General features: G+C 47.4%; 1 protein-coding gene across 1 annotated transcript in view; it reads left to right on the forward strand.

Moving 5' to 3' along the window:
• Positions 1–3640: 3640 nt before the first annotated feature.
• The window catches only part of LOC142786551 (protein O-mannosyl-transferase TMTC1-like), a 37894-nt gene continuing 27521 nt past the window's right edge, over positions 3641–14013 (forward strand). The window contains exons 1-2 of the mRNA XM_075884261.1: positions 3641–3809; positions 10545–10618. Coding sequence (XP_075740376.1) covers positions 3738–3809; positions 10545–10618 — 146 coding nt within the window. The 5' untranslated portion in view covers positions 3641–3737. The remainder of the gene's footprint in view (positions 3810–10544; positions 10619–14013) is intronic.

Below are 14013 nucleotides of genomic sequence, written 5' to 3' on the forward strand. Positions count from 1 at the left end.
GAAGAGCGCTGTGGGCAGCCGGAGTCTGGATATTGTTACACATGTGGTAACAATACTAATCAGGAGTACTCGAATTGTGTTCATGAGGGTCTTACTCACGTCTATTATTTCGTTATCTTGACTTTCATGACTTACACGCTCTGAAGTAGTTTTCAGCGGGCGATGCTGCGGCTCTACTGGCGGTGTCACTGACGGCAGCGCAGACCACGCGTCAGGGTCAATGTTTCTTGCGTCTTTCTGAGGATGCTTGTTGTTGGCACTTGTTGATGCTTGTGGTAATGAGTGCGTGATATGGGGTAGCGGTGTATCCCTGGCCTTGGCAGAGGATGTCCTAGCAGTTTTCCTATGGTGCGAACGCCGACGTCGCACTTTGGCAGCAGCTTCCCTGTGGGTGGAACCGTCTCTGGCCATCTGTCTCAGCACTTGCATCTCCTTCTTCACATTTGGGCACTGCTTTGATGACGCCTCGTGAGGACCTTGGCAATTGCTGCATTTGCGATGTTCTGCCTGGCAGGCTTCCGTGTTGTGCGACTCCGAGCATCGGGAGCACACAGCAGAACTTGTGCAAACAGCACTCACGTGTTCTATTTTACAGCATTTCCGACACTGAAGAGGTTTCGGCACGAACGGCCGTACTGTGTGTCGAAAATGACCAACTCTTACTTGAGTTGGGAGGCTGTCTCCCTTGAAAACTAGTTTCACGCATCCTGAGTTCCCGAGATGGCGGGCTTGCAAGAATATAGTAGCTTCCGTCACTGGTTTGATTAGAGTGGGAAAATCAATATCGCTGATAGAAGTGTCGACGTCGTAGATAACGCCTGCCCTAGAGTCCTTGCCATCTGTTATGAAAGAACGAACGTTGATGTTCCCGAGCACATTCACCTTGGTCAATACGTCGAGAGCAGTACGTTGCGTAACGTCTATCGCCAGAACGTTCTTGCGGCCATTGATTCTCACGTCTGTTATTTGTCCCGGAACGAGCACGACAAGTGACATAGACGTGACCTGGCGATTAAGTCAGTTCATGCTGTCAGCGGCATTCAGCGGGACAAACAAAATAGTGTGAACCGGCGGATCTTGAATATTCGTGGTGGCCTTACTTTAGAAAGGAGATGTCGTAAGCAGCCTCCTCTTCGCCTTGTGTCTTCCCACGGGCACAAAGTCACTTTCATCGGAGCTCTCATCACTGGCCTTAGAGTATATCAGCGTGTCCTCACTGTCGTCGTCACTCGGGTGGCCGGAGCGCTTTCTTAGAGTGGCCACAGACGACGCGGAACGTATGGGTGGAGGCCCTGGTGATTCTACGTCCATTTCCGCAGGCAGAAGAGCGGCGTCTTCCACAAGCACAAAAAAATGAGAAAAACTAACAGAGACTGAAACCAGCGTTCCACTCAGGAAAAACTTCGTCTTCTTCCTTCAATTCATAGTAATCCTCAAAGGGAGAAAGCGAGCTTAATCACTTGCGTTACGCGACGTGAAATGTTACAAAAAAAAAACAACTCGCATACGTATAAAAAATGAGCAACGGTGAACTGTAACGTAAAAGCGATGTGGTCTTTTTTTTTTGTAGCGGACACTTTTCATTACCTGCTCACTGACCATTCGTTTCAGTTTCCAGGAGGTTGTGCCTGTCCCTTAATAATAATAGCTGGGCTTATACCTACTGTCACAACGATTGCTGAAACCAGTTCTTTGCGCCATCTCGCGGGTGGTGTAAAACCACTAAAATCGAGCATCACCGAAACTGAAAGGTGTACATTCAGGGCCGTTAGCAAGTTGGTGTCCACGCTAAAGCGGCTGAACGCATGGAGCCATGGGGAAATGAATAGCGGGTTCGAAAGCCTGGTTGCACTTGAACAGACCTTTTTTTTACTTTTTTATATGGATCTACATGGAGGTTTTGGTCACGGACAATGCTGATTTTTCGCTCACAAAGAAGGGCGGCGACTCTAATGACTGACGTTGGTGTATCGTAATAGTCTTCGCACGCAGGCGATTACGCAACCTCGTGTATTCTTGAAAAAAATAAACGTCAGGGCCGCAGAAGGAATTGAACCCACGCATTTCGCTCTGCAATCCAGCATTTTACCACAGAGCCACGCGAGGTCTCGGAACAATTTTTCAAACAGAAGTTCGTGGGACGTGAACTGTTTGTTGCCGTGCTGGCTATTCAATTTTGGATGCATTACATAAGTGTGTTTAGAAAAAACGTTGAACGATTTTGAGTACTTGATACTCAAGTATTACATAAGTACACCTACGATAAAGCTGGGACGTTTAGTTAGCATCAATTGTAGTTGGGTACCGTGCTCTGAAGTTTATTTGTGTAGCAGCGTCCAGGTCTACCATCCTCGCGAGCACCAGCGCTTCACATTAGCTTACCACTTCCGGTGTTCCTGATAGTTATGTTTCTGCTGGCATCGTTGCGCAAGTGCAAATGACTCGTTATGTAAGCATCTGCAACTCTTCAGGAGATTTCTCAGCGTGTATTATTTGTACACTTAATGTCGTGTCGCTATATAAAATTTATAACACGGTCACCTTCTCTCCACATGCTTCGTATAACACCGATTCCCAAGGTATGGGGGATCTGTCGAATTTATTTTCAGAAATATCTATCCTCATCAATGCCGCAGACCCACCTCTTAACAACTTCTCAATAAAACAATCAAAAGCTTCATTGAAGAATCATCTGCAGAATCGCCCAATTGAATGTCTCGATTTATGCCGCACAGTTGGTAGAATATATCTCAGTTAAGCGTTACACCGGAAACAATAACATGTGAGGCAGCTTACGGCTGACTTCAACCCAGCGTGCGGCATCCCAAGCACTGCCAGAACACGCCCACGCGATAGCGTGTTCTGGCCTTTGTAAAGGGCTGGGTAAGACGCGGTATCCTCTCCCCCGCACACTCTCTCAGCAATCATGTGATGGCGTCAGAAAGCGAGATTCTGCAGACGTGCGTAGAACGCATGTTCTGCCGCATGACGCGGTGATGAACCCACCTAGTGAGCTCCAACAAGACTTCGGGACGAGTAACAGCCCCGCCGCGGTGGTTTAGTGGCGAAGGTACTCGGCTGGTGACCCGCAGGTCGCAGGATCGAATCCCGGCTGCAGCGGCTGCATTTGCGATGGAGGCGGAAATGTTGTAGGCCCGTGTGCTCAGATTTGGTGGCACGTTAAAAACCCCAGGTGGTCCAAATTTCCGGAGCCCTCTACTACGGCGTCTCTTATAATGATATGGTGGTTTTGGAACGTTAAGCCCCACATATCAATCATCAATCGGGACGAGTAATAGCAACAGAAACTAGAGCGAATTCATGGTGTGATCCACTTTGAAAGACGCGTTAACATCGTGCAAACAGCGCGTGATAAACGGTACTTTATGTCTACCTAGGCCTGTTTGCTCAGACTTCGTGCACGTTAAAGAACCTCAGGTGGTCGAAATTTGCGGAGCCCACCACTACGGCGTCTCTCATAATGATATGGTAGTTTTGGGACGTTAAACCCCATATATAAATCAATCAATTAAGTCTACCTATGCGTTGCTCCACATCCTACTCATGGTTACTTTTATTGGGAATGGTGTTTTTTTTCTCCTGATGTGCATATTCATGTCTTCTCTCGCAGGGCCAACTACTACGTCCATGGGCGACAAGTGCGTGGCTACCACGTGGTCAACGTTGCCCTGCACTGTGCATGCTCAGTTTTGGTGGCCGTCGTCGCACGCCGTGTGATGAGGATAACTGCGCTCTATGCGTGCCTGTCCTCGATGCTGTTCGCTGCACATCCAGTGCACACCGAGGCAGTGAGTGTTCGCTGTGGCGTTAAGACTCGGAAAGTTTGTGCACGCCCTGATTTGAGTTACGAATATCGCATGCATTCTAGGTAATTGCATCAAATCTTGCACCAGTAAAGTTGTGTCCGAGAACAGCCAACCAGTTTGTCATCTTACCTTCATATTTAAAGAAAATAAATATGAGATTTGTCGTATCGTAGATGACTGAGAAATGAATTATTGTAAATCACGAAATAATGAAGATAGTTAAAAGGGTCTGTTTTTTGTGGGACAAAACCTAGCAATACGAGCAGACGATGAAGCGAAAGAACGCATAAGGTACATTACTTGTACTCTTCATCTTCGGTGTGGCAATTATGGCAGAAACGATGTAAAGAAATAGGCGTGCATGAAGACTCAATTTACCGACGGTATACGAATCGAAGTTGAAACCTTTAGGTAACACGCCCTATATGCATTAACACTTCAGCCATGGCGGCAGTCATTCTGCCGTCGACTGGTATATATATATATATATATATATATATATATATATATATATATATATATATATATATATATATATATATATATATATATATATATATATATATATATATATATATATATATATATATTATATATAGGCTAATAAACCTCCTATATATATATATATATATATATATATATATATATATATATATATATATATATATATAATGTGAGGAGGTTTATTAGCCGTTAAAGACAGCGACGAGACAGCGTGAAGAAGCGTCCAGCGATCGGCACAGCAACGGACCGAAGCACAAGCCGAGAGAGCCGGGCGTTGGCGATGCTGCTCGCTGCAGGCACATCTTCTTCTTCACAATCGCCCCCGCTGAAAAAGGAGCCATCCTGGCGACTTAAGAAGTTTTAGGCAAAGGCTCATGGTACGGTTTCAGTCGGGAAACATGGACGACGTCACGTGCACGCCGGCGCATGTCGTCCGATCGCGAAACTGGTTCAATGAAGAAATTAACTGGAGAGGTTTTCTCCAAAACGGTGTAAGGCCCCTCATACCGAGGGACAAGTTTCGAGGAGAGTCCCGGTGTTTGGTATGGGATGGCAAGCCACACAAGAGACCCTGGAGCATAGCTGGGATCCGGAAGAGAGGTGCTACGGGTTTCTTTCTGGCGTTGTTGCTCTTCTGAGTTGAACGCGCGGGCGAGCTGGCGGCACTCTTCGGCTTGTCTAGCAGCATCGGAGATAGGTGGACACTCGGAAGCATCAGGACGGTAAGGAAGTAGGGTATCAATTGTGTGGGAAGGCTCACGTCCGTAAAGAAGGAAGAAATGTGAGAATCCCGTGGTGGTTTGTATTGCGGTGTTATATGCGAACGTGACATATGGGAGAACACGGTCCCAGTTGCTATGATCAGATGCCACGTACATTGAGAGCATATCACCTAGCGTGCGGTTTAACCGTTTCGTTAGTCCGTTAGTCTGCGGGTGGCATGCTGTCGTTTTTCGATGAATGACGTGGCATTCCGAAATCAGAGTTTCGACGACCTCTGAAAGGAAAGCGCGGCCTCTGTCCCTAAGGAGCTCTCGAGGTGCACCATGTCGAAGGATAAAGCGTTGCAAAATGAAAGAGGCGGCATCCTGAGCTGTAGCGCTCGGCACAGCGGCTGTTTCGGCGTAGCGTGTCAGGTGGTCAACCGCCACTATATTCCACGGATTACCATCTGGTGTCAATGGAAGGGGACCGCAGAGGTCAACGCCGACGCGATAAAATGGCTTGGCAGGGCATGGAAGTGGCTGCAATGTGCCAGTCGCACGTGGCAGTGTTGATTTACGTCGCTGGCAGTCAGGACAGCACTGCACGAATTTACGTACAAAATTGTACATGTCGCGCCAGTAATAGCGATGGCGAAGGCGTTCATATGTTTTGAACACTCCGGCGTGGCCACATGCGGATCGTCGGGAAGGGAGGCGCATACTTGCGATCGTAAAGTGCGTGGAATGACCAGCAACCACCGGCGGCCATCGGGAGCGTAGTTGCGTCGATAAAGAAGTTGATCGCGGATGGCGAAATGGAAAGCTTGACGTCGGAGGGATCGAGATACTGGAAAGCGGGGCGTGCCAGATAAATATTCGATAAGAGAGGCGATCCACGGGTCACGACGTTGTTCGGTGGCGATCGAGTCGAGATTTAGCGATGACAAGGTCTGGAGGCAAGTGTTTCCGCACGTCTGATCTGGTGGTAAAGGTGAGCGGGACAGGGCATCAGCGTCAGAGTGTTTGCGTCCACAGCGGTATACGACGCGAATGTCGTACTCCTTGATGCGAAGTACCCATCGCGCAAGGCGGCCAGAAGGGTCTTTCAACGTGGAGAGCCAGCAAAGCGCGTGGTGATCAGTTACTAGATCGAACGGGCGGCCGTATAAGTACGGCCGGAACTTTCCAAGCGGCCACACCCGAGCCAAACACTCTTTTTCTGTCACACTGTAATTAGTTTCGGCTTTCGTCAGAGTGCGGCTAGCGTAGGCTACAACGTATTCTGAATAGCCGGGCTTTCGTTGAGCGAGGACCGCGCCTAGCCCGACGCCGCTGGCGTCGGTGTGCACTTCGGTAGGAGCCGTCGGGTCGAAGTGGCGAAGAATAGGTGGGGAAGTGAGCAGACGGCGCAGAGTAGTGAAGGCAACGTCACACGCAGGGGACCAGGAGGTGAGGTTCACGTCACCGCGAAGAAGCTGGGTTAACGGTGACATGATAGATGCGAAATTGCGAACAAAGCGCCGGAAATAGGAGCATAGGCCTACAAAACTGCGAAATTCTTTCATGGTCGTCGGCTTGGGAAATTCTGCGACTGCTCGAAGTTTTGCTGGGTCTGGTAATACGCCGTGCTTGGACACGATGTGGCCTAAAATGACGAGCTCGCGTGCAGCGAAGCGGCATTTTTCAGGTTAAGCTGCAGACCAGCGTTGGTCAGACAACTCAAAACGTGCCTGAGGCGAAGGAGGTGCGTAGGAAAGTCATGGGAGAAAACCACGACATCGTCGAGGTAACAGAGGCACATATTCCATTTGAGGCCACGTAGCGTATTATCCATAAGACGTTCAAACGTGGCAGGCGCGTTACAAAGCCCAAAGGGCATGACGTTAAATTCATATAGTCCGTCTGGTGTAATAAATGCCGTTTTTTGGCAATCGGCTTCTGCCATTGGGACCTGCCAGTAGCCAGACCGCAAATCTAGCGACGAGAAAAATTCCGCTCCGTGAAGGGTGTCATTGGCGTCATCAATGCGCGGCAAAGGATAGACGTCCTTGCGGGTTATCTTATTCAAACGACGATAGTGCACGCAAAATCGGATAGATCCGTCTTTCTTACGCACCAGGACGACGGGAGACGCCCAGGGACTGTGAGATGGTCGAATGACGTCTCTACGAAGCATATTTTCAACTTGATCGTTGATGACGCGGCGCTCTTCAGCGGAGACACGGTATGGTCTTTGACGCAGTGGCTGGTGTAGTCCGGTGTCAACATGATGTTTGACTTGTGATGTGCGGCCCAGTTGAGGTTGCGACACATCGAACTCCTGAACCCATGCAGAAGATCCAGCAGGTCGGCATGTTCGGTGGGAGTGAGAGTGTCGGTGATGGCGCTGGAAAACGTATCATTGGACGACTCCCCGAGTGCCGACAGTGCTTTTGGGTGGTCGCAGTAGTCGTCCGGAACATCAAACAAAAACGAAGGGTCGAGATCCTGCACGCGGCCGAGACATTCCCCCGCAAGCAATGTGACAGGTGTGGAAAGCGGATTGCTTACGAACATGTTGCTCCTTCCGGCGGCAAGGTCAATTGTTGCGAAAGGCAGCGGCAAAGCTCGACGGCATTTGAAGATATCGGAAGGCATAAAAAGAACTGTAGCGTCAGTGTAGGCGTTGCATGAAACGGGAACAAGGGCGCAATTTCCAGGCGGAATATCGGTATCTTCATGAACGAGCAACTTCGGCAGCTGATGAGGAGCGTCCAGTAATGGGACATCACACAAGGGTGAAAACTCAACTTCGGCGCGTGCGCAGTCTATGACGGCATTATGGCGGGATAGGAAGTCCCACCCGAGGATGACGTCATGCGAACAGACAGGAAGAACAATAAACTCCACGATGTAAAGAATGCCTTCGATGGAGACTCTTGCAGTGCAGGCTGCGAGAGGCGTCACTTGCTGTGCGCTTGCGGTGTGAAGTGACAGTCCCGAAAGCGGCGTCGTTACTTTGCGTAATAAACGGCAGAGATTAGCGGCAATAACAGAAACAGCGGCGCCAGTGTCCACAAGGGCGAAAGTACAATAACCTTCAACAGTTACTGCGACCACGTTAGCAGGAGAGGAGCGAGAGCTTAGACAGTTCGAAAACGGCGCAGTTCTTGCCTCTTGAACTACGTTGCTTAGTTGTCCTGGTCGGAGGGTCCGGGCCGGCGACGCATGGGGGAGGGTGATCGCCGACGAGGAGAGGGTGCGCGTTGCGGCTGGAAGTCAAGGTGGTCAGTAGGCGCATAGCGAGGTGGCGAGACCGGCCCGTATTGGACGAAGGGTTGGCTGCCGGGATGCGACGACCGGGCATAGTTGCCGAACGTCTGAGGTCGACGGCGGCAGTAGCGAGCGACGTGTCCGGGAGTGAAGCAAGCGTAGCAAATCGGTCGGTTATCGGGCGTCTTCCAGGGATTAGCGACTGGTGCTGCCGCCCAAGGTGCAGTATAAGCAGCCGGGTGTGCGGGCTGTGAGCGCGTGGTGTAGGGTGCTTGCGGGAGTTTACGTACAGCGTCTGCATATGTGAGCGGCACGGCTACGGGCTGCATCTCTTGCGAAAAGGCGACAGGAGGAGCCACAGGCTGCGTTGCATAGGTTAGGGGCGCAGCCACAGGCTGAACGGCTGGCGGATAGGTGACAGGAGCGCCTACCGGCTGTGCGACACCCGGGCAGTGACCACGGCTAGATAGAGGTGGCTCGTAGTGCGCAAGAGGAACAGCTTGTGCAACCTCTTCCGATATAGCAGTGCGAAGCGGGGCAGGTAGACGGGTGGTGGTCTCGTGAGTAAAGGGCACTAGGGAAAGTTGGCGGGCGACTTCCTCACGGACGAAGGATCGGACTTGCTGAAGCAATGGTGAATTGTCGGGCATGGAGTCGAAACTGGACAGCGACTCAACACCAGGCTGAGGCTGCCTAGTCAGAGTGCGTTGCTTTTTCAACTCGTCGTAGCTCTGACACAAGCTGACGACTTCAGAAACTGTGCTTGGATTCCTTGCCAAGACCATTTGAAATGCGCCGTCGTCGATGCCCTTCAGGATGTTTTTGACCTTGTCAGACTCGGGCATGGTGTCATTCACACGTCGACAAAGGTCGACGACGTCCTCAATATAGCTGGTAAAGGTCTCGCCAGTCTGCTGAGAGCGGACGCGCAAGCGCTGTTCTGCCCTCTGCTTGCGGACAGCCGGCCGACCGAACACTTCAGCACACGACGTCTTGAAGACGCTCCATGTGGGGATGTTGTGTTTGTGGTTATTAAACCACAATTTGGCGACGCCAGTGCGATAAAATATCACGTGGCCCATCTTGTCGGCTTCATCCCACTTATTGTTGGCGCTCACCAGTTCGTAGTGCTCGAGCCAGTCTTCGACGTCGGTCCCATCCGCACCGCTGAAGACCTTCGGCTCCCGTAGCGTAGGATGGCCAGGGCAGTTGAACTGGAGCGAAGGCGTCGATGTAGTGGCGTTGGCAGTCATGACAGGTGGTAGCGTGCGGCTTCGAAGCTCCAGGGTGTAGCAACGGGGATTAACAGCACCTTTCACCAAATGTGAGGAGGTTTATTAGCCGTTAAAAACAGCGACGAGACAGCGTGAAGAAGCGTCCAGCAATCGGCACAGCAACGAACCGAAGCACGAGCCGAGAGAGCCGGGCGTTGGCGATGCTGCTCGCTGCAGGCACATCTTCTTCTTCACAATATATATATATATATATATATATATATATATATATATATATATATATATATATATATATATATATATATATATATATATATGTGTGTGTGTGTGTGTGTGTGTGTGTGTGTGTAAACATGGCAGAGTTAGCCAGCGCCACGCGTAAAGAGTGAGAGTGAGTAGTTTTAATATTTTTCTAAAAGCATTAATATTACTACTATACACCTAAACCGACATATCCAGTCCCTGGAAAATTACTTCAGTATGAACTCAATTACTTATGTGCTCTTCTCCGACATATATTGATATCGCATTTCCATTATCATATAAAAAATCGAAAATTGTAAGCCAGATCTGAAGAGTAATATCATGAATGCAGAGAGCAGTGATGTCTTGAGAGTAAGCAAAGCCTCGTGTGAATCTATGCAAAAACATTTACTTTTTAATACGATAACTGATAGTCAATCTCTGTGGCGTTCTAAAAGGTCAGTCAGAATCAATGAAATCTACGACCGCGTGTGTGCAGGTGGCAAAGCAACGTTAACCTATTATCCCGCCTCGCTCTTTCAGCCCTATTGAGTGTATTACGAAGCCATGCAGTTGAAACAATTCGTATTCCAGATACACAAAATATTTACATTTAACGCTGAGCCACACTTAAGGTTGAAACTTATTTTTAGGGCAATTGTCAAAATGACGATAATTTCCAACACAAACTAGTGGGGTTTGATGGTGACGATGAGATTCTTGGACAGTCAGATGGGCTATGTACAATCGGCTTATTCATATCTGTCACCCTGTCGCAGGTGTCCAGCATAGTTGGCCGAGCCGAAGTGCTCTGCTGCCTCTTCTTTCTGCTGTCGTTCCTCTGCTACGACCGGTAAGACGACGTACAAAGGCCGAGCGGTCGTGAGTTTGTATGAATGATAGTGATGCGCATGATTAGTCTGCTACTGTAACGTTAGGAAATGCCATGATATCATCTGTGCTACAATCAAAGACACATACATTTTAAAAGCATGTATGTTTTCCTCATATCGAAAAGTGTTGAAGATGAAAAAGGAGGAGCTCTATCTATATTGCAAAGGCTTTCCCCAACACACTTGCTTGTGCTCAGTTACACAGAATAATCTCTTTTTCTTTTTCGCAAGATAAGGATTCCCGGTGTTCGTAGGATTAAATTTCTCACGCGGGAAACATCAGTGAGGTCAGCTGATGATGCTGCACACACAAAAAAAGTTCCTTGCCCGGTATGTCGACGCATGACGTAAGCTGTACTCAAAACTTCCAGTGGTGAATCTGTTGATAAGAAACACTTTGAAAGTCTACAATGAACTGCAGCAAAATTTAAAAAAACAACAACACTGATGGTGAATTGTAGCCGATTAAGTAAGCACATGCAGTGAAGTGTCTTAGGAAACATCATGTTTCGGCCTTGTTACGCAGCATAAATACCAACGAAAATTTCTTGGAAGAAAATAATCTAATCAATCTGGCACTTTTGCCCCGCCGTGGTGGTCCAGTGGCTAATGTACTCGGCTGCAGACGCGCAGGTCGCGAGATCGAGTTCCGGCTGTGGCGGCTGCATTCCCGATGGAGGCGGAACTGTTGTAGGCCCGTGTGCTCAGATTTGGGTGCACGCTAAAGAACCCCAGGTGGTCGAAATTTCCGGAGCCCTCCACTACGACGTCTCTCATAATAATGTGGTGGTTTTGGTATGGTAAATGCCACATATCAATCAATCATCAATCTTCTACTTTTCGGAGCCTTTTACGGTATTCGTTATTCCTTATTTCTATTCTAATTTGCAGAGATCTGGTACATATTTTCTTGAGTCAGTCGTTACGCAGCCGACTTACCTTGTATTAGTGATTAAAAAAAGGCGTGCTTGAGACGTCTTTCTGTAGAAACGTTATGGTTGAGCTTTTATAAGTGAAGTTCTTAGCAAATCTTTTACTGCAACCTGAAACCTGAACGTTTCAGGTTGAAAATGGTTCAGAATAAAATCGCGAAACCACTTTTAAATTGCTCTTCCAATTACTTTTGGTCAAAATTGTGTTGCTCAATGGCTTTTCAGTGTATTACCGCAAAAAAAATGCCGTTTCTATAGATGTGCAGTTCAAGTGACAGATTTACTCACGGAAATAATAAAACTCAAATGAGACAAACTTAAGAAGAGACATGGACTTACTCTTGGCGAATTGTCCGAGTCTCTATTGCACAGTTATGGTAGAAAGAAAGAAAAGACGATCAGTCTTTGACGCGGGCACTGTTTATATACTACGCAACTGATAAAAGATAATGCCCATTTTTTTTCGCAATTCTTTGTAAGTCAAAATGCACAGGCGTAACCCATCTGGCCGTACATCACTATAATAGGCAGTGCTCACCGTTTTTGGTATTATTTTGGCAAAAAGAGAATTCTCTATAATCGATTTCCGATAGCCCATTGCGTGATAAAAATTTTCGGTGTAGGCCGTAGCCTTTTCTTATGTTAACATTCTAAAAACTGTTTTCTGAAGTAAGAGATAGATCAACGTAAAAAAAAAAGTGTAGTTGCTCATTTGTCTCACCAAAACTTTTTTTACTTCTAACGTTGGAACGTTTTGTGACTTGAAGTCTTCGTTTATGCGAAGAAATGAGCGAGTGAAAAATGGCTCCTTTAAGCCAACAGCAAAACTTGTAGGGAAAATAATGATTCTCACAACCTATTGCTCAATGGATAGTTGTAAGGCATAAATAATTTCCCGATTTGATTTGATTGTAGTGGGATAACCAGACAAAATGTTTCCATAATACATCATTACGAATGGTAATTTAAAAATGCATGAAATATGCCTACTTTATAAAAGAGGCGACTACATCAGCATGCGTATATTTCCAAGTATTTTTTGGTATCCCGCTAAATAAAACTTAGTTTATTGCTTTATACCCTTTTAATTGATAGTCACTCAACTTCACTAGTTTTAGTGATGTTGTTGAACCATTGCGCTGCAGCTTGGCAGGCTTACTACACAAAAAGAGGGCAATGAATGTTATCAAGTTGTGCGCCTAAGACGCCCAATTTTTTATAATAGTGCGACAGCCTAAGATGCCCGATGAGAAGGCCGAATTTTACTGCAACAAAATGTCGTCATTTCGCGCGTCGCTGGGAAGAATAAATGTGAGTTCACAAATTCAAATGAACTCAACCGAATTCAGTTGAATTCAATTCCCACACTGGGAATCAAATTCAAGTCCCAGAGCGGTTGAACTGAAGGAAAACTTGTATCACCGACAGCGTCACCGTCAACATCACTGCAGTGGTAGCTTGGCCTTTTTTGCGTGAGAGGCAACACGCTATCACTGAAACAATTGTGCACGCCACTACTAATTGTCATTTTAAAACTACGGTACGATTACGAGGGGTGCCCTAGAGGGCTTTGTATATTTCCACCACTCGGGGTTGTTTAACATCCAGCTGAATTCCAGCTCATGGGCATCAAGCATTTTCTGCCTCCTATTAAAATAACGCTGCCGCAACCTTCGCTTCAGCATTCGAGCATCATAGACAGACTTCCGAGGAGGGTTGAGATGCGTGTCTCAGAAGTCGCTACTAATGTCTTTGTGCAACTGACTGGGCATGCGCATGCGTGCAACGTCACCCTCATTCAGGTAGTTCCGTTGGTTTATCTTTTCTTCTTCTTTCTTCTTATATTTGCTTAATTTTTCATCAATATACTCACTCTACCGAACGGAAATTTAAATTCAAATTCCGCGCGAAATGTTGATAATAACGTCTGACTTAGCTTCTGTAACGGGATGTATAATGACCCTATCAGATAAGAATAGCGAGCGCAAACCTTGCACCAAAACGCATTCTGGTGATTTCACCTTAAGCCTTAAGTGTGAGTCAAGCCATTTCATTTGCGAATGAAATGAGAGTTGAGTGTACACACGTTTGATAGCATTTAACTTGGGAAGTACGAACTGCCATAATGTAATCGAGCGACTTACCGTTACTAACCTTATTAGTGTTTGCTTTGCAGCTGTCAGCCAACAAGAAACTACGAAAGAAAACGTTAAGTGATAGCGTTCGCATATATATGCCTCCGTAAAAATGCTTTCGAATATTTGCATCCCCTGCGGCTTCATTGACGCGCTTTTGATCGCAGCGTAGTCCTCACAAGGCGTGGTATTGAAAGCGTACTCAGCATTTGGAGGACGATTGCCCAGCTACAATGTTGCCGATGTGAGCATACTTTGTTTCGGAAAAAAGGTTACTGGCTTGCATGA

The sequence above is a fragment of the Rhipicephalus microplus genome, unplaced genomic scaffold (genome assembly GCF_043290135.1).
Source record: "Rhipicephalus microplus isolate Deutch F79 unplaced genomic scaffold, USDA_Rmic scaffold_25, whole genome shotgun sequence".
Taxonomy (NCBI): Eukaryota; Metazoa; Arthropoda; class Arachnida; order Ixodida; family Ixodidae; genus Rhipicephalus; species Rhipicephalus microplus.